The sequence below is a fragment of the Dendrobium catenatum genome, unplaced genomic scaffold (genome assembly GCF_001605985.2).
Source record: "Dendrobium catenatum unplaced genomic scaffold, ASM160598v2 fragScaff_scaffold_1022, whole genome shotgun sequence".
Lineage (NCBI taxonomy): Eukaryota > Viridiplantae > Streptophyta > Magnoliopsida > Asparagales > Orchidaceae > Dendrobium > Dendrobium catenatum.
In genome coordinates this window covers 2,224,967-2,251,001 of record NW_021319484.1, presented here as the reverse complement: position 1 = coordinate 2,251,001, position 26,035 = coordinate 2,224,967, and the positions used below count along the sequence as shown (strand labels likewise).

Genomic DNA, 26,035 nt, shown 5'->3' with positions numbered 1-26,035 from the left:
TTAATGAGGATGGCCTAATTAGGGTTTTTGATTTTGGACAGATCATCCAGGACGATATAAATATCGTCCCGGACGATGTTACCAAAAATAAAAATCTTTAGGGAACAAGAGAAAATCTACCAAGTTACAAATCATTAGGTGCCACAACAAATACAATAGACTCAAGAAAGAAAAAAAGTGTACAAACTGACTCAATCCTAGTCTACCCAATCTTGAGCTGGTTCCAAATTGCAGTCTGATCGTGGTCCTGAAATGTCAATACATAAGGCAATTGTAGAGAAATAAGAAATATTTGCTATCATCAAAATCATAAACCATAAATCCGCAACAACCTCCCCCTTTTTGATGATGATAAATATTGTAATTTGAATTTTCAGAAAAAACTTTTTTTTAATCTCCCCCTTACTAGAGTAACACATTTTAAAAAAGTAGGGGAGATAAAATTTTTGTTGTTTTTAAATTTTTTAAAAAGAAAAAAAAGATACAAATTCAACAATACGTTCTCCCCCTTTGACATTATCAAAAAAAGTGGAGGCACAAACAAAAAACATAACGAACAAAAGACAAAAATGTTCCCTGATCTAGTAAAAAAATAAATATTCTTAAAATGTGAAAGTTACCTCTTGGTTTTAATCAAAATTTTAGTAGAATTGGATTGACAACGCATAGCCCAGAAAAGGTTAGAAATTCAGAATTTGATAATCCAAACTCAAGTTATTTAAAAAAGGCTAAAAAACTTTTTAATTTAATATCTAAATCATAGAATAAATTAGAGAAAGAAATAATTATTTTTAAAAATTCCTTCCATAAAATATATCTAATAGAAGATTAATGCGCAAATTGTTGAATTAAGAATCAAGATTTTCAAACTCAAGTATCGAAAGTATCAAGGATTTTCTTAAGCTTTTAAGAAATACAATAATGGTAAGCAATAAACTTTGTGGGCTTATTTTATGCTTCTTGACAATTCGTTCGCGCACTTGACAATTCGTTCGCGCACTGCGCATCTTTTATTTTTGGCATCATTGATCAATATTTTTTAATATGCTACCTTTCTTAAAAAAAAAAAGCAAACCCATCCTATTGGCAAAGCGAATTTCTTGATTAAGAAAACTATGAGTTAGATTCAACAATTTGCAAAAATATTTCTATGCGATAAATAAAATGTAAGGAGATAATAAAAAAATTTATTTCAAAAAATAATTTAAAAGATGAAAAAGATTTAAAATCAAAAGTAGAATAACATTTTCTAGGAAATAGAGATTAAGAGTCAAAAACATAAGTTTCCTTCCTTTGAAAGTTTTTAGAGAAGTCAATCACAACTTACCAAAGATTTCAAAGAAAAACTAAATATGAAGTAGATTTTTTATTTTTAGAAAAGTGAATGTGTGTGTTGATCAGAGAAAAAAAAATGAAACAAAAACAAACAAAAACAAAATAAAAATGAAATAAAATAAAATAAAATAAACACTGAAAAAAAAACACAACACAAAAATACAAATAGGGTTTTTAACCTTTATCTCTTTCTTGGTCCGATGCTTCAGAAACCAGATCTGCCCATGAGATTTTTTGCTTTTCATTATTTCCTCAGTTTAAATTTAGTTTCGGCTTACTCTTTTCTTTTGTAGGAAGAATTCTTAAATTAGGGCACTCATTTTTCATATGTACAGGTTTCCTACATCGAAAATAAATAACGTTAGAAGAACTATGAACATCCTTACCATTTTTTACTTTTTTCCACTTTTGCTTATGCTTTGGTGAGCTTTGTGATTTGCTTGAAAAGTCATTGCTATCGTCACCAACTAAGCTTACTCTTTTCGTATCTTCAGCTTTTAGAATAATCATTTCACATGCATCTAAAAGTCTTTGACCCAAACCTTGCTCGTAGGCAATGAGTGAGCCAATCATATTATCAATAAAATATTCATTCAAATCTTTTGATTCATAAATAGCAACAACTTTAACATTGAATTTTTCAAGTAAACAATGAATAATTTTTTTAATTTTTTTAAAATTTGAAAATTCTTTTCCTAAAGCATGCAATGATGGTACAATTTGAATGAACATGGTATACATGTCTAAGGTTGTTTCAAAAGGCTTCATGGAAAACAGTTCAAAATCATGCATTAACATATTCAACTTGGATTGCTTGATTTCACTAGTGCCTTCGTATATGGTGTGTAGTTTATCCCAAACTTTCTTACCCGTAGTGCACGTGGATACTAACACAAAATCATCAGAATTTAAAGCACAAAAAAAGCAATTTAAAGATTTCGCATTCAATTAAACATTAAGTTGCTCTTCACTGTTCTATTGATTAAAAGGAATATCAGTTTTAACTCCATTAGCAATATGTAACGGTGATGAATAACCTGTTAAAATCATATGCCACATGTGAAAATCAATTGATTGCAAGAAAGTAGACATGCGAATTTTCCAAAAATCAAATATAATATTTTCAAATAAAGGTGGTCTAGTGATTGAATATCCTTCTGCAATTTTATGATTAGAAAAGTTAGCCATGGATCGAAAATTCAAAAGCTTTTAAAAACTTATTTTATGAATCTGCTCTGATACCACTTGAAAGTTTGTTAGGGATGTTAGGCCCCTTATGAACTGGCCCAATGCTAAATAAGAAAGAGGTGAATTGGTAAAGAAGAATCTTAAAGCACAAACTAAAACCAATATCACCACATAGAAAAACCAAATGTGAAAATTAAAATGAGAAAGCAATAAGAAAGAACACACCATATTTATAGTGGTTCGGTCAAACCTTGACCTACGTCCACGCCTTGGAGGCACCCTCCAAGTATTGCACTAAATAAGTGTCTCTCCTTTAGCCCCCATAGCTAGGTAGAGAAGCCCTTACAAAATCACTTCCACCTTCCCCGGTGAGGCGGAGTCGCCGGGTCCTTTGACACCAAAGAGAACTTCTTCTTTGGTGAACTTCTCTTGAGACAAGCCTTGAATCCGACGGTATTAAGGTGCAAGCCTGCCGGAGCAACCGTGTGGAATCCCCCTCCACACTCCCTTGAGTCCCCCCTCACAGGATCTTCTCCCTCTCTCAGACTTCACACGTTCCTCACTCCCATTCAAGCTCTCTCTTCAAGTTTCCCCCATAAGAATGAAGCTCCAATGGCTGCCAAAAGACCCTTACAAAATTGCCATGACATAGCTTAAATGGAAGCTCTTAAAACGAGCTTATTAATTCAAGTTGCCGACATTATCGTCTAGGACGATAGGCATATCGTCATGTATGATCAGTACAAATTAAGCTCATTAGCTCGGGACGATTTGGGATGATCAGAAGAATATTGGTTACATCGTCCTGGCCGATCGCATGATCATCCTGGATGATTAGTTTAAAACCATTTCAATCATCCTGATCATCGCCCTAGATAGATGCAGGCCGATGTAAATCGTCCAGGCCATGGTCTTGGTCGATCCTATGATCGTCCCAGAATATATGATCGTATCAATCAGCCATTAATACTTTCCAAAGATACCAGATCAATTTAGACATAATTGAGTTAGATCGTCCTGGACGATGTGAATATCGTCCTGGCCGATTTCCTAAAATACAGAATGCCTAATCTGATCATGGCGGCTGATTCTTTCTTAATTGAACATATCGTCCAGGCCGATCAGTTTATGATGGCTGCCTTAATGAGGATGCCCTAATTAGGGTTTTTGATTTTGGATAGATCGTCCAAGACGATATAAATATCGTCCCGGACGATATTACCAAAAATAGAAATCTTTAGGGAACAAGATAAAATCTACCAAGTTACAAATCATCAGGTGCCACACCTAATACAATAGACTCAAGAAATGAAAAAAGGTGTACAAACTGACTCAATCTAAGTTTACCCAATCTTGAGCTGGTTCCAAATTACAGTTTGATCGTGTGGTCCTGAAATGTCAGTACATAAGGCAATCGTAAAGAAATAAGAAATACTTACTATCATCAAAATCATAAACCATAGATCCGCAACATTTTCCTAGTTGATAAATAAGTAATAGTCCATGTTTCACTTTTCTCAAGTACATTAATCTCATCTTGTGCTGCCTTCTTCAACTCTTAATTTTGTAATGCCTCTTGTATTATGGTGGGATCTTGAATGTCATCAAGAGAAGAAGTAAATGCTTTATAAGATCATGATAACCCTTTATAAGAAACATAATTCTCAATTTGATGAAACGCCCTTCATCAATATAATCAACGTGGTAGAGTTTTCAACATTGAGAATTGGCACATCTCCAGCCTTTGTACATACACTTTCTTGAGGTGGACTTGAAATTATGTCAATACCTTGGATACATGCTGGTTGTGATTTGTGCTCTAGTACTTATATTTTTCTCCTCCTGATGTAGACTTGAAAATTACCATTAGCAAGTTGTGAAGCCACAAATTGAGTAGGCATGAGATTAGAAACATTTGTGGATTGGACTAGTGAATGAACAAGCATGAGTGTGGACAAGTATTGTATATTATCTTTGGGCACAAGCATGGGTAGAGAAGAACTAGATGACTCCAAGTGGGCAAAGGGCACATACTCAAAAAAGAACTCCCAAACTTAATGTTTATTAATGCTCTGCCCCTGAACATGATATTTAGGATAGAAGAACACGTGTTCAAAGAAATAGATATTCATGGTGGTGTAAATTTTTTGTTGGTTGGAGAATAATATTTGTACCCTTTTTGAGATAGAGAGTACCATAGAAAGATACACTAATCATTTATAGGATCAAATTTTCTATGATGTTGAAGATACACATAAAGAAATATCATGCAACCAAATACCTTGAGTGATAAATGGATGAAGTTGCATGAATGTGAGAAAAATTTTCCAAAAGAATTTGATGAAGAGATTGAAAATTAAGGACACTAAATGGCATACAATTGATCAAATAGGTAGCTGTAAGAATAATTTCCCCCAAAAATAATTTAGAAAATTAGGTAAAGTATAAGGCATGGGGTAACATCCACGAGATGTCTATTCATGCATTCAACCACCCCATTTTGTTGGGGGGTATCAACATAAGAATTTATGTGGATAATTCCATGGTTCTGAAAAATACTTATTGAGATTACTACTGAAGTATTCCTCAGTACTGTCTGACGTGAGTAACTGAATTCTAGAGTTGAATTGATTTTGACCTATAAAATTAATGGTTTGAAAATTTGTTAGACCTTAAGCTTTTTTTTCATAAGGAAAACCCAAGTTAACAGTGTATAATCATCAACATATATCACAAACCATCAAGTGCCAGAAATATTTTTTATCCTTGAGGGACCCTATATATCATTATGAATCAAAGAAAAGATAGTTTGTACGAAATGTGAGGATAAACTATTCGAGAATAATTTGCAATCTAACAAGTTTCACAATGAAAAGATCATGCACTTTTATTGATAAATAATAAAATTAATTTTGCAAGATACACAAAACCAGGATGACCAAGAAAATAGTGTAATAATATAATTTCACTATCTTTATTGACATTGAAATTGAACACATAATTAAAAGATTCTAAAAAGCCCTGAGATTAGATGGAACTTGCTTGAGAAACTTTGTTTGAGGATCTGCCACATGGGAGGTCTATCTCCGCAAGCATTTATCCCATGGGGTCAGCTACATGAATCCTTTTTTTTTTTATTTTGTCATGTTAAGAATCAAATTCTTATTTAAATCTAATAAAAAAATATCATTTATAATATTTTCCAACCAAGTCTTTTTAGGTCTATCTCCGCCTTTCTTAACATAAGCCAAATATAATATATCTACTTTCCTAATCAAGTCATCGGAAGGCCATCAATTTATGTAACAAAACCATTTAAGGCGGCTCTATCTATTATCTTCCACTATAGCTACTCCAACATTTTCACGTACATTTTCATTTCATATTGCATATCTAAGAGTAAAGCAACTCATCAACATGAGCATCGTCATCTCTACAGTACTTAACTTAATATTATATTTCTCTTTTAATGGCCAACATTCTGCATCATAAAGCATTTCAGGTCTCACCACCATCTTATAAAAATTTTCCTAAAGTTTGAGGGAGACTTTCTTATCACACAACAAGCCCAAAGCATTCATCCACTTCAACCATCCAACTTGAATTCTTCTAATAATATCCACATATATTTCACCACCACTCTAAATAATAGACCCAAGATATATAAAATGTGTACACTTATTAATGACTTGAATGCCCAAAGTCATAATCCTCCCATTAGATTTATTATTACTAAAATTACACTCCATATATTCAGTTAAAAAAAATAACTAAATTACTTAACTCTTTCCTAAAATTTAAAAAATTGAATCATATAAGATTTTTTTTTTCTAAAAATTTAGAAAACAAAATCAGAAAAGAAGATCACAATCAATCTCATTTTTTTTATTCCTAAAAATGCATTCCTAAAATAAATTACCTATATAGATCGCACATTGAATTTTCTGTTTGGCGGGAAATCCACGCTGCCTATGGATGGGGAATCCGGACCGCCGGCAGCCTCTTGCTGGTGGGATTGCGCATAAGAATGTTGGATTACGTTCTGTGTCTCTGGTCAAGAAGAGTTCGAATCTGGTTATACGGGAGAGGGATGAATCTTTCGGTCGGAAAGAAGTTTATACTGAAGGGAAGGGCAAGAACCCGATTTTGCCTTCTCTACCTGAAATTGAATCTGAGATTTCTGTTGATGGTGAAGTTTCTGCTTCAGATATTATTTTGAGAAGTAGTAAATTCTCGGGATTTTATGATGAAAGCAATCAGAATGTGATAAACAAGAATCTGAATAATAAGGTTGAAGGAAGAAATCTGAATATTAATGGTAGTTCAGAAACTTTAGAAAAACCTATCCTTAAAAACAGCTTCGTATCTGCCTGGGGGAAAATGCAGCACATAAAACTGGATTACAAGATGGAAAATACTCAGATGATAGAGGATGGTTTGGCGGTGAAGATGAACGTAGATCGGGAAACTGCTAACACACAGATCCTTGAAAAATCTATGGTAATACAAGTCCTAGGGAAAGATGTTCCCTTCTATGTTTGCATCCTGGAATTACGAAGACAATGGAGTAGATATGGGAAATTCCATTTAACAACACTTGGGCTAGACTGGATTCTGTGCTCTTTCAGTAATGCTGAATCTATGGAAGAAGTTTTGAGCGGAGGACCTTGGTATATTGGCAACCATATTATTGGGATTGATAAATGGTCCACCTCCTTCTCGCCGGAGTCGTTGAAAGGTTTGACATCACCTGTATGGATTAGATTTCCATTCTTGCCTCAAAGCTGTTGGGATGAGGAAAATATAGCCCGAATTGCTTCAGTTATTGGAACACTGTTGTTCCTTGATGGGAATTCTCTTAGATGGGGAAAGAGAGAATATGCACGTGTCTGTGTGCGTATTAATCTTGATAAGAAATTGCCTAAAGGTGTGTGGATAGAAGGAATTCAAGGAAGAATTTATCAAAAGGTAGAATACGAGAAGATGACTTCTCTATGCTACCATTGTGGTATTATTGGACACAGCAAGAACACTTGTCCGGAGCTTAATTCTATCAAAGTTGCTGAACAACCGATGTCTCAGACTGTTAAGGAAGGCCTTAAGGAAGATGTACAAAACTTGAAGCCATATGAAGATAGTGATGAATACGGTTCATGGATCCATGCCAAATTCAAAAACAGGCGTTTTAGAAGGTATAACAATAGTAATGTGGGAGTTAACGGAGGGAAGCAACAGGTCTATAGACCTGTAATGAAGAATGACTGGAAACAAAATGAAACCATAGAGAAGAATCAAGTTGTTAGTGATAATCTTGAAAAACTATCTGTGGATAATGAGTACCGGAAACAGAATGAAGAAAGCCAGGAGAATCAAGTTGCTGCTGGGAAGGATCATGCTGATAATCTATCAGGAAAGCTAGATTCTAATATGGAGGTTAAAATTGCTATTGTATATGGTAATAATAAATTTCAAGTGCTGCTTGAAGAACAAGAGGAGGGAGAAATTGCTGAAGTTACTGAAACAGAGGAAAGAAATTCCACAGAAAATGATGCTGAAATAATTTCAAATGCAGACAAGTCATCTAGAATTGATAGATGTCGAAGTTCAGGAGATCAAATTTCAAATTCTGATAAACTTAATCTCTATAAGGAGATTAGATCTTTGGGTCCTGTTGAGGTAACTCATAGAAAGAGGAAAGGGGATAGCAGAGCTGGAAAAAAAGGCGGGGAACTCTTCCCCTCTCCATCATTAATGTCTTCATTCATTTTCTGGAACTGTAGGGGGGCAAAGAAGCGTGAAGCCTCCCTATATCTTAAAGAGATAGTAAAAGAAAATGGTGCCTTTTTTGTTGGACTAATTGAAACCAAGATGACTAATATTGAGAGGAAAAATGTGGATATGCTGATTGGCAGGAACTCAGATTTCTTTCATCATCCTACTAAAGGAGTTTCGGGTGGTATCCTAATTCTTTGGGATAAGAATATTGTATAGTTTGAGGTAATTGAGAACAACTCACAAACTTTTGTGGGAATTATTTCTAGCACTGAAATGGACAATTGGAGAGTAGCAACTGTATACGGAGGCAGAGACGTTCATACCAGAAGATTGCTTTGGGAAACTTTGGAAAGGTGTATGCTTGATGATATACCTTCAATCATTGGAGGTGATTTCAATTGTATTCTATCTAAAGAAGATAAGAGGGGTGGTAAGAGGTTTCAATCTACCAAAGGGCCTAAAGAAATGAAATCTTATATGGTGAATAATGATTTTCATGAAATTGATTTTGTTGGACCAAGATTTACTTGGTGTAACAACAAGGAGGGTGCTTCCAGAATTTGGGAGAGACTTGACAGATGTTTGATGAATTCAGCTGCTTTGCAAAAAAGTCCTATGGCCTTGGTTCGACATCTTCCACGGGTTGCTTCTGACCACTGTTGCTTGGAAGATTGTCCAAATTATCTGGAAGAAACATGATTATGGGAATAATGCTGAAATTCTCCAAAGAAAATTAAGAAGAACCCTTAAATCCTTATACTTTTGGAACAAAAACAAATGCAAGGAGTTAAATGTGCTAAAGGAACAATTGAAGAAAGAGGTTCTGGAACTTCAAATGGAGGAAGGAGATAGCTCGGGTCTTTCACAGGAGAAATTGAATTTGCTTATTAGAATGTGGAGAACATAGAGCATATCACGGTCCATTGCAAGTACCTCAAGGAGATTTTACTGAAGCTTCAAAACTGGGGCTTTTTTATCCCAGTTTTTTCTTCTTTAGATGAATGCTTATTGGAACTGAGAAAGCAATCGTATATCTGCTCTAGCATTGTTAGCGTGTATTGCTGTGCGGTTTATGAATGCTGGAAGGAAAGAAACAGGAAAGTTCATGGCAAGCAAACTCTTGGCAGCTCCATGATTGCAGTGAATATATTATCTATTTCTATGACAAAAGCTAATCCAATGCTAGATAGCTGGGGTACCAATCTCTCTAGGGAGTCTCAATTGAAATGGCACCCTCCACCTCTAGATTGGATTAAGATCAATATAGATGCATCTTTATTGGAAACTAACAATGCAGGAATTGGTGGTGTCTGTCGAGATTTTAAGGGCAGGCTTTTGCTTATGTTCAGGGAGAAAAGAGTTCACTGGGATGTGGCACAACTTGAAATGGAAGCTATCTTGATGATCCGAAAATACATTCAAAATTGGATGTTAGAGAGCAAAGGTATTATAATCGAAGGTGACAATTACAACATTATAAAATACATTCAAAATTCTTTGAATAAAGATGTTTGGACCGCTAATAATCGGGAGGACTTGGATTTCTTCTTCCTAAACGACTTCAACCAGGTTATATTTCATCATGTTCATAGAAATTGTAACAAAGTAGCTGATTTTTGTGCTACTTTGGCTATTGAGAATGATTTATTTTTTGATAATTCGTCTTTTGATTGCATTCCTTCTTCAGTACCTTCTTCCTTATCTAGTTTACTGAAGAAGGAAAGTGATCCTTATTTGTAGTTCGTAACTAGTTCTTTTTTACTAATGCATTTTGCAATTTTCAAAAAAATAAAATAAAATTACCTAACTTTAACTTTCAAATATTCAGTACTTCTCTTCTTGCTTTCTTTCCTTCACTTAAGACTTTTCTTTTCTTTTCTATTTTCTGCACCGTCAACCTCTCCCCACCTATTTATTTTCTCTTTTTTTTTTTCTCCAAGTGGTAATTAAGATGCATGACGATAACAAGTAATACGTTTAGGTTAATTATTACTATAGCTTAGGTTATTAGGTTAGTATAATTATTAGAATAAAAATATTAAGCATAAAATTAAATTTAATACTCATTTTAAATTAATTAACACATATTGCTAGAATTTGGGAAAAGCCAATATTGCTATGAATTGCTACATTAACATTAAATTAAAACCTTAGGGAAACTAATTAATAACTAACATATCTAAGTAGGAGGGCTGAAGTTGGATTATTGGCTTAGCCTTTGATTAAGTTTCCTTTCACTTTATCGAGATAATTTAATATGAAAATTAAAGTTCCAATTTTAGCCACCATATCATGCTCAGTATATCAACGTGAAAAGGTGTGATAAGTAGTAATGATGACCTAAAACTTAGTTGCGTATTATTTAAAAATTAAACTCAATTCCATTCATAATGAGCGAGCACTATCATACTTTTAAACCATATAAATGAAACGATTTCCCTGAAAAACTAAAATATGAACGGAAAATCATTTTTACAAATATTTATCTTTTAATTTACTCATGTATTTAATCTTTTTTGTTAATGGTTGTTTGGTTTGCTCTAAAGTTAGCTTAAACTAGGTTTAAACCAACCTACTAGAAATAATCACGCTAAATGTGAATGATTATAAAAAAAGAAGAAAGAAAATTTATGGCAGGCTATTCCCACTTGGAGTCCTTTTGATCCATAAATGCGGGAAGAACAGGTATCTCCCTTTTCTAGAAGAAGTTTAGGAAGATGTCCCTAAGAAAGTTGTTTGTTTGTCTATTAGGAATATAAAAGTTCATACTTTCAAAAGAATGCTCTTTGGAATAAAAAAGATCTTGCAATCTTACCTTATCCATTCCCTTGTCCCATAAAAAAGTTATTGCAATCTTCTCTACCTCCAAAAGAATGGCCTTTAAGGGGTTTACATACCAATTTCTAAGTAGCATAGCGTAAGCCTCTCTTATCCATTCCCTTGTCCCATAAAAAAGACATTGCAATCTTCTCTACCACCAAAAGAATGACCTTTGGAATAAGGGAGTGTGTTATAACATACATCAAGGAATGGATCAAAGAATCATTAATCAAAGTAAGTCTACTAGCCAAGAACAATTGCTTATTTCCCCAAGCCGTAAAAGCAAATTTCATCTTCTGGATTACAAGATTGTAGTCTGATTTGCCCATCCTCTTTAAAGACAACTTAATCCCAAAATAATCAAATTCATCAACCTTTCTGAGGCCTATCATTTTAGCAAATATCTTCTTCTTCCATTCAGGAGTACCCTTGCTAAAAATCAATGCAGATTTTTTTCTGATTAATGTTCTATTCCTACCACGAATAATATTATTGCAATGTATGAACCACATGCTAAATCTCAACTTTAGATAATCCTGCGAAAATAATAATATCATCAGCATAAAATATATGGGAGACATTAGGTCCCCCAAATAGAAGTTGGAACACGCATGATCTAGTCTCTTTGCTAGAAAGCCGGGGACAATAGCTCAGAGCAAAGTATGAATAGGTATGGTGATAGTGGACACCCCTGCCTTAATCCACACTCAACAACAATCCATTTAGAAAGCTAGCCATTTATGAGCAAAGAAAATCTAGGACTTCTAATACAATACATCACCTACCCCTAAACCGAGTAGGGAAGTCCATTCTCCAAAGAACCAGCTCCAAAGTTTCCAAGCTCATCTTATCATATGTTTGTTCCATGTCAATCTTCAAAGCCATTATTACCCTCTTAGACATTGAGATCTTGAAGTTGTTAATCACTTCTTTGTCAAGAAGGCAATGAATCGAAATTGATCTTCTAGGAACAAATGCAGCTTGCTCAGCTATTATCCTAGGAAGAAACATTTTGAGTCTATTAACAATTATTTTAGCAACAATCTTGTAAATTGTTTAACATAAACTGATTGGTCTTAATTATGATGGATGATCAGGCTGTGCCACTTTAGGTATTAAAACAACCACCATTTCATTCCACTCATCAATTACACAACCAGTCAGAAAGATTTTCAAATAGACATATGTTACTTGCTTTCCTACAATACTCCAAAAGCTTTTAAGAAATGAAGTTGTGATTCCATCCTTTCTTGGTGCTCTAAATCAACCAAAGGCTTTAACAACCTCCCAAATTTCTTCCTTAGAAACATCTTTATCCATTAAATCCCCAAACTGACTAACAATCTCCTTGTGAGCATTCAATAATGGCCAATAATGAATACATATATCCTTTCTTCTCCATTTAATCTTATAAAAATCAGTGATAATTTTTTAGACCTTCAATTCCCTAATCTAATTCATCCTCTTACGAGCAGATGCCACCGAATGAAAATGATGAGTGTTCCCGTCTCCTTCTTCTATCCATCTGACCTTTGTTCTTTTCTTCCACCAGGTCAATAATTTATCCAAAGTACTATTTAACAATTACACTTTATGCTTCAATTATTTAGCTTGGCTATCAGACTACCCATCTCGAACACATTCTAATTGTTGCAACTTGGAACTATCCCTCTCAAGATCATTTTTTACCTGCCCAAGCTCTCTATACTTATTTTTGTTCCAAAATAAAAGAGCATTTAAGTCCTCTTGCATTTTTCTACAGTTTACACGCTTTTGTACCCAAGTCTTTAGCACCCAACTTGTCAAGAACCAACTTCCACAAAGCTGGGTATGAAAGACAAATTTCTTTTAAATTTTATCCAAGCTAAGAATCTCCTAGTGCCACAAACAAGGTTGCAAAGACTTGGGCAATTGTCTAATGCTACTTTGTTAAGATGCATGACCTGCATATCTTAAAACAAATATAGAAACTTCGAGCTGACCAAAAATCTATCAAGTTTGCATCAATTTTTTCTTAAGCCCTCTTTATTGTTAGTTCAAGTAATTGCAGTCCCAACAAAACTAGGATCCACCAAATCATTTATAGAGGCATCCATTTCACTAACTGCCAAAGAGTATTTAAAAGGCTTACCTTCTTTTTCTATTCTTGGGAAGGAATACAATTATAATCACCACAAATCATAAGAGACATCTCAACATTACGGTTCATGGAAATATCCTCCCATAAAGATCTTCTAGTCTTCCTATCATTGCTTGCATAAACAATAGCAATCTCCCATATAATTCCACTAGAATTATGGATCTTACCCATTATGTATTGATAATTTTGTAATTTTTTTCTAAAATGATACAAATTTTTCTTTCCACATTAAAAGAATCCCACCAGCCTTCCCAGTAGATGGTTGGTAGTCAAAATTCCAATCTTTACCAATCAACTTATAAATTTCACTCCTACAAAAAATTTCAACTTTAGTTTCCAATAAACTAATGAAATTCACATTATACTCTCCAACAATATGCTTTAAGTAGTTACTCGCAGACTTCTTGCGAGCCCCCCTATCAATTTCACCAAAGGGGATGCGCCCTCGTGGTTCGATTCATCAACCTCACCATTACAAGAGCTGTTAACAAAATCATTGCCAACCACCACCTTTTCTTTACAAAATCTGAACCAAGGCAAAAATTCACAAGATCTAAGACTAACCAATTGTTTTGCTATTAACACAATAGTTATTCTTCCATTCTTCCACTTTAATTTTGAAACTCCAGCTCTACTAACCTTGTTTTTCAGGAATAGCCAAAGCTTTGTGAATAAGTGACTAAGAAGGTGTTTTGTTTGCATTCACCATTATTTTATTTTTTATATCAATAATTTTTGTTTTGCACAAAATAACCTGTTCCTTCTTGTCCTCAAATACTTGTGCATCATTTTCATTCTGGATTCAACAGGTTTAACCAACTCTTTCAAAGTTTCACCATTATCACTCACCACCTCATTAGAGCCATCCTTTGAAACTTCCCTTCAAACAGCCTTTAAATTCTTGTTCTGCACATTCCCAGCTCTATTATTCCTTCCTTTATGCTTGGTCACCATAGTGCAGTTCCCATAATCCTCATCATCCTTCTCGTTGTTATTAGCTTGATTCATACTTCTCACTTGATCAAAAGAAGGAACATTGTTACTCTGTCAAAAAGCATTACTCTTATCAGCATTATGAGTTATTTTTATCATATTTTACTTTCCAGTTGAACCAACTCCTGCCACCTTCATGCATGGCTCCATGCATACTTCCATTTTATGACTGATCTTCCCACATTTAGAACAGAGAGTAGGAATCCCCTCATATTCAATATGTTGAAAAAACCTCCCTTCAATTCCTTCAGCCCATATCCATTTCGGTAGTTGTTTATCGAGGTCAATTTGGACACAAACTCTGGCATAAGAGAACCTTACCCATGAGCTTGCATGATAGTCATTTCAGAGAATTATTAATAAGACCCGACACCCATTTGTCCACACCAATAATTTGTCCGGCAACAAACCAAGGGCCCCCAATAAGAATACTTTTTCCTGACTCAACTGTTTCAAACCAATTTTATGTTGTCTTCTTTAAGACTAACGAGACATATTTCAGTTTCACCCACACCCTACTAGATTCAATGTTATTTCTCAAACTCCTCTTCTCTTTCAATCTAGAACCAAAATAAATCATTCCATTCCCCTTCCTTACATTGCCAAAATAATTGTTCAAAGATGAAAATTCAGAAGAATTACTAACCTTAATTTCCTTTATCCTCTCCACCTTAATTCTATGATCTTGTAATTTATCAATCTCTACAGCTTTCTACATAGAATCCGACCTCTTGGAACACAATATCTCCATTTGATCTTCTCCTTCGTGGCCCGTTCTTTCAAAATAATTTAAAACATCCTTTCCAACCAAAATTTCCTGATGAAAATTTCTGTAAGATCCGCCGCAACCTCTAAGAAATTCAAATTTTATTTATGATCTTAAGAATCCAAGATCACTTCCATCCCCCTTGGTCCTTAATCTGTCACCAATTCCGGTTTACCATGATCTACCCCATTCTTCTCGTTTCTTTCCATTTCAACATCATCCAAATTCCTATCTCCAAGAGACAAGGAACCTGAATAAGTCTCCCCTATGGATGGAGAATTTAATGAAGAGAGCTTCAAACCTTCAGTATTTTCATTCCTCCACTTCCTCGAGCCACAAAACAAGAATTCCTTCTCACCCGATCTAACAACATCACGGACACCCATCTCTCAACCTTCACTTTCCTCAGAACTGCTCCCATGTCTAGCATCCTCCCTATGCCTCTCCTCCTGCGGTGGTGAGAGGGTGACTGATGGTTACCCCCACCATATCTCAAAGCTTCTCTTACAAGAATGAAATCTAGAGAGAAAAAAATCAGACAAATGAAAGCCTTACTAGTACACTATACTATACTATTATACTATACTATAATACTACTATACTATACTTTATTATATACTATACTATATTATACTACACTACTATGCTAAACTATATTATACGATATTACTACTATACTATAATATATTATACTATAATATGGTACTACTACTAATATTGTTGTATATACTATATGGTGTATTATACTATACTACTATAATATATGTTCTCCAGGTCTTTTCAAGAGTTCTCCAGGTCTTTTCAATAACTGCAAGGCCAAATAATTATGTTATGAAAAATTAAAAAAATATTTGCCCAAATCATGTTATAAAAGTGCCTGATAGAAAAGCAAAAGAACAATAAAATTACAAAAAGAAGATGCAATATCCGCCACCTCACTCTTCCTCCACGACCCACTCCAGTAAACTAGCAAAGCCATTTCTAATATTTACAAATGAAACCTTGCTGTAAGTAAACAAATAACAGAACAAATCAACTAAAATGTCTTCGAGGAACTTCGGAATAAGTCTCAAAAATGAAGTCTGATCAAGCGAAGAAAGGAAAATAGAATCCAGGAAAGACATCACTTACCCAACCCTTCCTCAGCTGCATCAAACAATGCATCTTCATCATTATTACTTACTAACTAACCATATACCAAGATATGCATCTAAAATTACAGATAAATCCTAGATAACCCTTTCTCTCTCTCTCTCTCTCTCTCTCTCTCTCTCTCTCTCTCTCTCTCTCCCCCTATATATGTATATACTAATCCGGAACGGTGACTATAGGTTCTGTTATGGCAAGAGAAACATTTATTTGAAATTTGGCTTTTCATTTTTGTCGTTATAGATGGAGTGGCGGAAGTGGCAGCGGTGGCCGTAGGGACAGGTGTCTCCGGCCAGGATCATGCGGCAGAGCTCGGTCTTGTAGCGCGGGTGGCGGATGACTGGGCGCAGTTCCCCGATTCCATGTGTGAAATGGCATTGCTGGCCGTACGGACATTCACCGTTTTTCTGCCAGTTTTTACACAGCTTAGACTTGAACAATCTCAGGTTACACACGTCGAGTTCCACGGCATCCTCTGCTTCTCCCCCATCTTTGTTCTCGGCCCCTCCCAAACACACTTTCTGTTTCTGCCATATGTCAACAAACAACTGCTTTAACCAAATACATGTATATAGAAAACTTTTAGCATGAAAAGGGGCTAGTAAAGGGCTGATGGCGCACGCGCTCCTACCATCATAGGGGTGGTGGGACGGTGTCTGATGTTGCGGTTGGATTCGGAGCTGGTACCTCCCATCTGGTGAATCTTAAGATGCCTGGTGGAACGGATCGAGATACACTTTGGCAGCGTGAGTGATTTTTCATCGACTGCAGGAAATTTTCTACCGTGTCGATTGTCCTGGAACCCGAACACGCTCGGTGGGCTTGCTTCATCCGGCGGTTCTGTCAAAGAGAGGTGCCGAAAGTTGCCATCAAGGCGCGACATTGGAGGGCAGTCACTATTCATCGGATTCCTGGATTTATGCTTCTCGAAGTAGAGGCCCAACCGCTGGCAGAGCACGTCATTGGCACGACGGAGATCGATGTTCTTCTTACTAATGTTCTCCGCCTCGTTCATGGCGTCTTGGAGTTTAGAGAAGCATAACGCATAGCGGTCTTTGATCTGCTGATTTTGAAGCGCGAGTTGGGAGAGGTAGAGGCGGTTCTCAATGGCCACAGGATCTTTATCTTCAAATGAAACTGGGGAAGAAGACTGTGTGATGGGTGTCTTGCCTGAGCATTGGATCGGGGGAGATATAGCAAATTGGCTGACCATTGGGTTGGAAATCTGCGGGGATAACCTGGTGAAATCGCGTTCAGTGGTCAGGTACGGAGGAGAAGGTATCCGGTGATCAGGGGGTACGAATAGCATTGGCGAGACGGAGGATGCCGCGATACGATCGACATTGGATGAAGAAACGAGCTCATGATTCATTTTCGTTGTCGATTGGGTAAGAGAAGAAGTCTGTAAAATCTGGAAAAGATGAAAATTAATCACGAACTAAGGCTTATGAACTAATTTCATTTTAATCTCAATTCCAAGGCTATCGATCACTTGCGTAAAACAGCAAAATCACGAAAGGATGAACCCAATGAAGAATATCACGAAAGGATGAACCCATAAAGTGAATCTTAAAACGGAGAAATTTTCAGAAAATTGACCTTCTAACTTCTTAAATAAAACGAAGATCGATCCAACTCAATCTGAATAAAAGGTAAAGCCCAGATCATTTCTGCTAATCGTGATCTTAGATTTGTTCAAGGAACCAAAAATTAATTAATACTCTGAATGATCTCAACAAAAAAGAAGATGAAATCTGTGGCCGCATACGGTTTAACATTTTAATCGATCGGCAAAAAGAACATAGCAGCAGTTCTGTTCTCTAGAACCTCAAACGACAATTTAAAATAAGAATACGAAGTTCCCTCACCAGAGTTTTTAGCCGTAAAGCAGAACTGATCGATAGAGCATTAAAAGCCTAGAGACTGGACAGAACGTAATAATAAGAACTGGAGACAAGAGAGAAAGAGAAAAACTGGGGGAAGGAGGGAAGTAGAAAGATACGAGAAACCAAATGAACGGAGAGATGGGCTATTTATAGATTAGCTCGGACAAAATTGCACTGTAAGAAGTAGAGAGTAGTATCGAAACCGATGGCGATATTCTGACGAATTGGTAGGCGACGTCCAAAAGGAATCACCGCAACATTTTTGTGCTGGTACAATCATACCTGGCGTAGCTGAATCCTCTGCGAGTTTACCATTTTGCCCCTTCAGGACCATAGAAACATGTAGTGTAGGCTTTCGCGGCATTTTTGCTATATCATTAAGAACATGCGAACCTCTTTCCCATTGTGACTATTATAATTGTCTTTATCATCAAGAACATTACCCTTTGCAAGGCTCAACGCTGAGGTGTTGGAATGTTAGGTGCTCCCGTGCTTAAGTTTCTAAGACTCTAGTGTTGCGGTGTTAATTTTTGGCATAGCGACATTATGATGCACTGTGGCGTTGACCTTGATGCTACTACGGTGACTGAATTTAGAAGCCGGGGCGTTGACGATCATACCAATAAGATGCTTTATTTGATTGTGCTATGACATGTTATTAAGCACTTAGATTTTTTCCGTTTCGTGAATAATTATTATATAAATACAACTAAAATAACATACTTTTACGACATTTTAATATAATAAGCAGTTCATAATTTACAATTAATAAATTTTTCCCAACTTAAACTTTTTCTCATCCTCTAGCAATGATAAAATGACTGGTTGATAAACTTAATAGTCAAAGTAAAAAAAAATAATAATTTAAAATTACTAAAATATAAGAAAATACATCTCAATCTATAAATAATTGGGAAATATTAAAGTTATAAATCTAATTTAAAATGTCTTAAAAATTATCCCAATTAGTTACCCTTTTTATTACTTGTTTTAAATATACCCGCTATAAATGTAAATATGAAATTGATTTCTGAATTTGAAAATAAGTAAGATAATTTAGGAATTTATGGTGCTTGTAGTTAAATTGAAAATTCTTATGTACTAGTTTACTTATCTTGTCCTATATATTTGATTTTAAGTATCAGGATGCATTTGTATAAGTTTCAACCAATACTAATTTTTTAATATACTCACCTTTTCATTTAAATATCTTTTAAGAAGCAAATTTTATTAAAGCAATTATGAACAAATAAATTCCTCCTTCAAAATATTAATAAATGAAGGAGGAATACTACTATCATTCAGGTCCTTCCAAAAGATTTGATCCTGCAATCAAGTCATAATTGCTTTCCTTAAATTCTAGAGAAATTTTTGAAAAATTGTCATGGATCATCTTGGATGATATTTTATAGTCCTGGATGATCCACCTGGACGATGTCCAAAAATAAGTATTTCCTAAATAGATCTGGCGGCAGATTCTTTTTGAATTGAGCTTATCGTCCTGGAAGTACAAAATCGTCTAGGACGATGTGTTTTGCATAATGACGGTTGCTTTAATGAGGATGCCCTAATTAGGGTTTCTACTTTTGAACAGATCGTCTAGGATGATATAAATATCGTCCCGGACGATGTTACCAAAAATAGAAATCTTTAGGGAACAACAGAAAATCTTCTAAGTTACAAATCATCAGAAGCCACACCAAATACAATAGACTCAAGAAAAGAAAAAGTGTACAAACTGACTCAGACCTAGTCTACACAATCTTGAGCTGGTTCCAAATTGCAGTTTGATCGTGTGGACCTGAAATGTTAGTAAATAAGGTCGTCATAAAGAAATAAGAGTGTTTGCTATCATCAAAATCATAAACCATGAAAACAGATCCACAACACTAATCATCATCAACAACATCATCAGGTTGGGTTCACATAAATGATTGATATTTTGGAGCAATAGGGAAATATTGCTAGTTCAGAGTCTTCACAAAGGGGCTCTTCCTAAACATACTTACTAACACTTCAATAAATTTGGCTTGGTAATGGTACTATTTTTATTGTGTATCTATGTGATGGTCTTTGGAGCCCTACTTTCTTCAAAGAAATCAGTCACTATGTCCATCCTCTACCTCAAATCGGCCACCTGATATGTTAAAGATTTAGGAGTCTCCTACTTCCACTATTGATAAAATAGTTTCATGCTTTAGAAAGTTGGGTTAAAGAAGATGCAAGAAAATTTTTAATTTTACCTAATAAGTGTAAATTGCATATTATTTTTAGTGAAAATATTTTATTTTAGTTATTTTTGTGCATAAAAAAAAAAAAAAAATGCCAATAAATTCTAAGTAGTCAACAATACCATGACGTCCGACTAAAAAACATTGCAACACTTCTTTAAATACCACCAAGGAGTTCTAATCTAATATTACAACATCGAGTTCTCTGTTTACAAGCGTTGTGGGGGAAACGCAGACAACATTGCAGCATAATAAGTATCATGGCTTCAAGAATTCATCTTAGCAACATCATATTTTCTTTTTTAAAATAACATGGTGTGGACCTTCGAAAGGAACACAACTCTGCAGGGGATAGAGCGCAGAGGGTATGACCACACCATCCCAAAGGATAAAATGATCGCAGGCCTTCGCGCTCTTTGCAAGTGGGCAATGAGGGGCAGATTATATCATACATATGATTAACCATTGAGGATATCGGCTCTCTGTTGGAGGAATTTTGAAAGCATATTTTGAAAATCAACAATTTTCTGTAGGGACTTTTAAAATTGACTTTAAATTTGAATCTTGAGACCAAACATTCAATTAAGAGTCATACCACTTCATGAAGTGGAATTAAACCTCCAAAATGGGGTTTAAATCTAAGATTACAAATCCTACCTTGAATATCATGATTTGATTCTAAAGAGAACCACATATGACCTCAGAAGATCAAAATGGAATTCGGTCTAATTTCTAACCTCGATATTCTAAGTGGATAATCATGATCTTATGCCCAAAACCTTGTGAACAAATGATATAACTCCCATCAGGAAAAAGATATCATTGTTTAGTAATATTCGGGCATGACAATAATGATTGTCATTGATTAAATTTTTCCAAGAGAACTATTTTAAGTTTTAAAAGTTTCTTTTGGGAAATTTGGAACTAAGTTTAAATTTTAATTTTGAAGTCAAACAGACCATTAGAGATGATAAACCGCCTCAAAAGGCAGAGATAAAATCTCTTAATGTGTTCAGATCCAGAATCATAAATTTCTCTTAGCTATCGTAGTCTGATTTAAAGGAGAACTACATATGACTCTGGGAGGGTCAAAATGGGATTCAATCCAAAATCGAACCATGATAATCAAGAGGAGATGATCATTACTTTCATATTCGAATTGATGTTAGCACATGATAAATCTCTTGGAAGAAAGAGAATGTCATCCATTATCCATCATATAATTATGATGATAACAATCATTATAAATTTGTTTCCCCAAAAGAAATATTAATTTTGAAAAATTGATGTGGTTTCCTATGAGCTCAAGCCCTCGTAGTTAATTACATCGTATAAGACCAGAGTCTCCTATGAATACTCTCAAATAAAATAACGACATAAAAGTTATTTTAAAGATTTTCTAGGAATGATATCAAGGTGGTGAATTTGGAATTTCAATTGGGATTGGATTGAATTTTGAACACTTATTTTTGGAGTAAACTGAGGAGAAGGTAGGATGCACTTAGAGATTTCAAAATAATTTAGAAGTACCCCAACCTAAGCTAAGTGTTGGGCTTTAATATTTTAGAGAAATATTTATGTTCGAACTAACATTTTATTAGAAAGTTGGGACTTATATTCTCGACCACCAGATCAGGAGAATGCCCAAGAAGTGAGGGTAGACAAACCTACCACGTGGGTATGATGTCCCCGGTCAAGATCCCATGGTTTTCCATTCTCCCAGGTTCGTTGATGTCCTTAGCCTACTTAGTCAAGTGCCGACCAAAGGATCCTTGTTAGCAACCATGGGTTACCTCATTCAAGGAGATCTTGTAGGCCAAGTGGCTGGGGACCTAATCCTATCCTGATAAAAAGGAAGTGTACATGTCTGTGGATAGTGAACCTATATTTATGTTATCTAACATAGGATGCCACCATAAGCATTAAAAATGATTATCACATGAATCCAAAATAGTAAGCAATAATCAATCAACACTCATTTTGCATTCAAATTAACATACCTCGGAAACAAAAAGAGACACCAGCCTAACCTAAAGCTAGAGTTCGTGTCCTAACAAACCAATCCAAGTGTGTATAGCAGGCCGTGTGGTTCAGATATGTCCAATATTAGGTAATTGGTTAAAGTTGTCTTATATTTTGATTGATTGAAAAACTTAAGGGATTTAAGTTTGAGTTTAAGTATTAGTAGTTTTAAAGTTAATTTTAGGGTGTGTTTTAAGTTTTAAATGATTACCACCTTTTATTTCTCACCAAGGTCATGAAGTTTATTTCAAATTCCTTGGGGCTAAGCTAATAGTCTTGTAAGCATGGGTTATCGAGTAGTAATAATTATTAGTCGAGTTAATTTAATTGGTTGATGGTTAATGTCACGACCCAACCCGACCGAGACGGATCCCGCTCGCATCGGATCGCGACCAACAGAACAAAAGCGACTGAACTGATTCCAGGATCTGGCTTTGGAATTTGTTTCAGAACTTTATTCCAATTTTACATAACCACAGACACACAGAGCTACTAAAAAAATCCGATGCAGCGGACCAGATCTTCTATCTTTTCATTCATCCAAAAGTGAATCATATACAAATACAGATCATGGCTTTCAGACATAAAGAAAGACAGAATAGAAAAGCCATGACTTTACAAAAATCAAAAGTACAAAAGATACCTATACGGAATCAGACTCTGAACTCCTATTCGTGGACTTCCTTCCCCTTCCCAGAACCTGAAAACCACGCAGAAAACAAGGATGAGCTACAACAGCTCAGCAAGACAACAAACCTCCAATCAAAATCCTCAGAGTCCACATCAAACACATCAGACAGAAATCTGAATAGAAATCAGAACATAATCTTATATCAAATCAGACCAGAATCAGAATCGTACAAATCAACCGAACAGAAATACATCACATCAGAACTGACAGAACGTACCAAAAATCAGAAATCAGATTAAATCATATCAGATCAGCATTCATATCAGAACAGACAGAATCGTACGGAAAATCAACATTGAATCGTATCAAAATCAAAATTAGATCAGAAACAGAACAGAAGCGCGTCAGAATTGTATCAGAATCATTATCATACATATCAGATCAAATTATATCATACGAAAATCGGAATCCATATCATTTCAGAACAAATCAAAAGATAGAACAGATTCCCTGACACTGACAGAATCTCAACGGATTCTGGCCCCTTATGCCTCCCTTCCCAGACACTGACATAATCTCTCGGATTCTGGACCCTTATGCCTCCCTTTGCGCTCATGGCACCAGAATAGATGTGCTTATAGCACCAGATATCATCGGATCCGGAACATAACTTGTTTTCAGATTTCAGAGCTCATTTCAGATTTTCCCTGACACAGACAGAATCTCACAGGATCCTAACCCCTTATAACTCCCTTTTTATAGCACACAAGCATATCATATCATTTCAGAAGAAATCCGGACAATTTCAGAAAATTGTACGAAAATCTGGCAGCATAACGACAGTATACGGAATTTACACAAAATTGACAGAATCAGAATTTACCAAATTACCACAGAACATTCACAGCAATAATACAAAACTTTTATTCTACTGCCACAACATTTTTAGACATCATCAAAAATAGCAGTCGAAAGAAAACACTGCGGAATCAAAATTACCTGGTTAAAACTTTCCAGAAAATAATCAAAATGTGCGCACTCGGCACCTCAGAAACATATCAAAAGTTACGTGGTAAAAATTGAATCAATCGGAAAATACGGACGAAATTCGCTAACGAAAACAGAAATCCGGACAGAATATTCGTTCAAAATTCACCATTCTGAAAATTGAGAAAGGCGGAATGTGTCTTACCTTGCGTACAGCAATTTCCTGAACTGTCACAACGGACGAAAACAGACCGGAGTCGCCCAAAAATCACTTTTCCTTCTTTTTCCTTCGTTTTTCTCTCTCCTGGGCTTTTCTCTCTCTTCAAAATATCTCATTTTTATTTATATCCAGACTGATCGTCCCGGAAGATCGCAACTTCGTTCTGGACGATTCATGCTCAGGACAATTTCGTCCAGATGAAAATTAATTATCGTCCTCAGACGACTGGGCTCTGGAAATTTTTCATCTAGACGATCCCCATTTCGTCCAGACGAACCATTCAGCCAAACATGCTTTTCTGCACAACCTGTACTGATCGTCCCGGACGATCCGACTTCGTCCCGGACGAACCTGGGAGCAAAATGGTTCTTACAGTTAAAGGGTAGAAGATTTTTAATTGAATTGTTTCATTATTGAATTTGATGATTAAGTTAAAGTTATTTATAATTTGAGTTGATTGTTGAATTATTGGAATTTTTATTGAATTAGTTAGAATTTTTAGATAATTTCTCAAATCTACTTAAATTAATTTTAATTAATAATTAATGAATTTTAATTAAATTTCATTCAAAAAGTTTCATCTAAAGTTGACTTATTCATCTCTAGATTTTATTCAATTTTTAATATAGTTTGAAGTATTTTTATTGTATTTAATTGACTATAAATGAATTTAATTATTTAATAAATTTAAAATTAAAGTTTAATTAAGATATTTTATTTTAAATTGAAATTGGGATTATCTAATCTTTATTTGTTTTAATTTGAATCAATTTCATGTCTCTATATTTTGTTCTATTTTTAATGAATTCATTTAGTTAATATTCAATTAAGGAATAATTAGTACATTAATTAAGAATTAATGAAATTTAGGTTTAATTTTTTATCTTTCAATGATTGTCTGTGTTGGTAGGGGTTGATTGAAAAAGGTTTGATATATTTATAAATTTATTTGAGTTGTTATCAAATATTTAAGTTTTCAAATTAAAAAAAAATGTTATCTAAGTTTGATATTTCATCTTTAAAGGATGTATGTGTGAATCCTAAAATTTGTCTAAGCTCTCTAAGACTCATTCTTAATTATTGTCCTTAAATGACACTAAAGTTAAAATTTATTCTGTAATCAATGTCTCTAACCCTTATACATACACATGATTCTAAACAAATCACATCGAAGGGTTTTGGGATTAAAGAAAGAAAAGGTAATTTAAATACAACATGTTACTTAAGGACTTACGACTGGGGGAATAGCTCAACAAAGAGATCTAGGGGCCCTAAAGTCTTCTAATTTTTTATTTTTTAAGAAAACCTTACCTCACCGAAGCCTATGTCCAGGGGTTCCAGCCGTAGCGCCCCCATTCAAAAGAAACAGGGGGCGACTGAAGCTCCTTGGCTCTATCTCCAAAAATGCGAAGAGAGAAAGAGGTGTCAGAATATCATGTATGAAAATATAAAATCTACTATGAATTCACATGTGACTAAATATGTGAAAAATATACGTCAAATCAAATTATTGAAGCAATTTCAAAATGCAGATAACTTTGCAAGAAATAATTTCAATGTATGTGACATCTTACAAAAATAATTTTATAATATATACTTGTATGTAAAGAAAAAATTGAATTCATATATCATCTCACTGGAACAATTTTAGCACATGTAATGATATGTAAGAGAGGAATTCAGCTCATATATTATCTTCCAAGAACAAATGACTATATGTAACTTATTTTAAAAATACTATATGTCAAATATCTACATTCTAATTTTATCAACTTAGAATAACGAAAAAATAAATAATTGGATGAATCATTATGTATGCTGCTTTGCATTGCCTTATATTCATCATAGGCACAAGACAACAACAGATCTTTAAGGGCAATGAAAATAGAAAT

The 26,035-nt window shown here is 34.8% G+C and overlaps 1 protein-coding gene across 2 annotated transcripts; it reads right to left on the bottom strand.

The window, feature by feature from the left end:
* Positions 1-16,023: 16,023 nt before the first annotated feature.
* On the bottom strand, positions 16,024-25,679 carry LOC110107701 (zinc finger CCCH domain-containing protein 9-like). 2 transcript variants are annotated; one of them, XM_028697942.1, is made up of 3 exons: positions 25,455-25,679; positions 16,798-17,577; positions 16,024-16,693 (listed from the first exon to the last, which is right to left on the bottom strand). In XM_028697942.1, the coding sequence occupies exons 1-3, from the start codon at positions 25,497-25,499 to the stop codon at positions 16,373-16,375; spliced, it is 1,146 nt and encodes a 381-aa protein (XP_028553775.1). In that variant the 5' UTR covers positions 25,500-25,679; the 3' UTR covers positions 16,024-16,372. The 2 variants fall into 2 exon arrangements, with proteins under 2 accessions (XP_028553775.1, XP_020693698.1); XM_020838039.2 differs by lacking the exon at positions 25,455-25,679 and adding an exon at positions 18,035-18,602.
* Between the last annotated feature and the right edge of the window lie 356 nt (positions 25,680-26,035).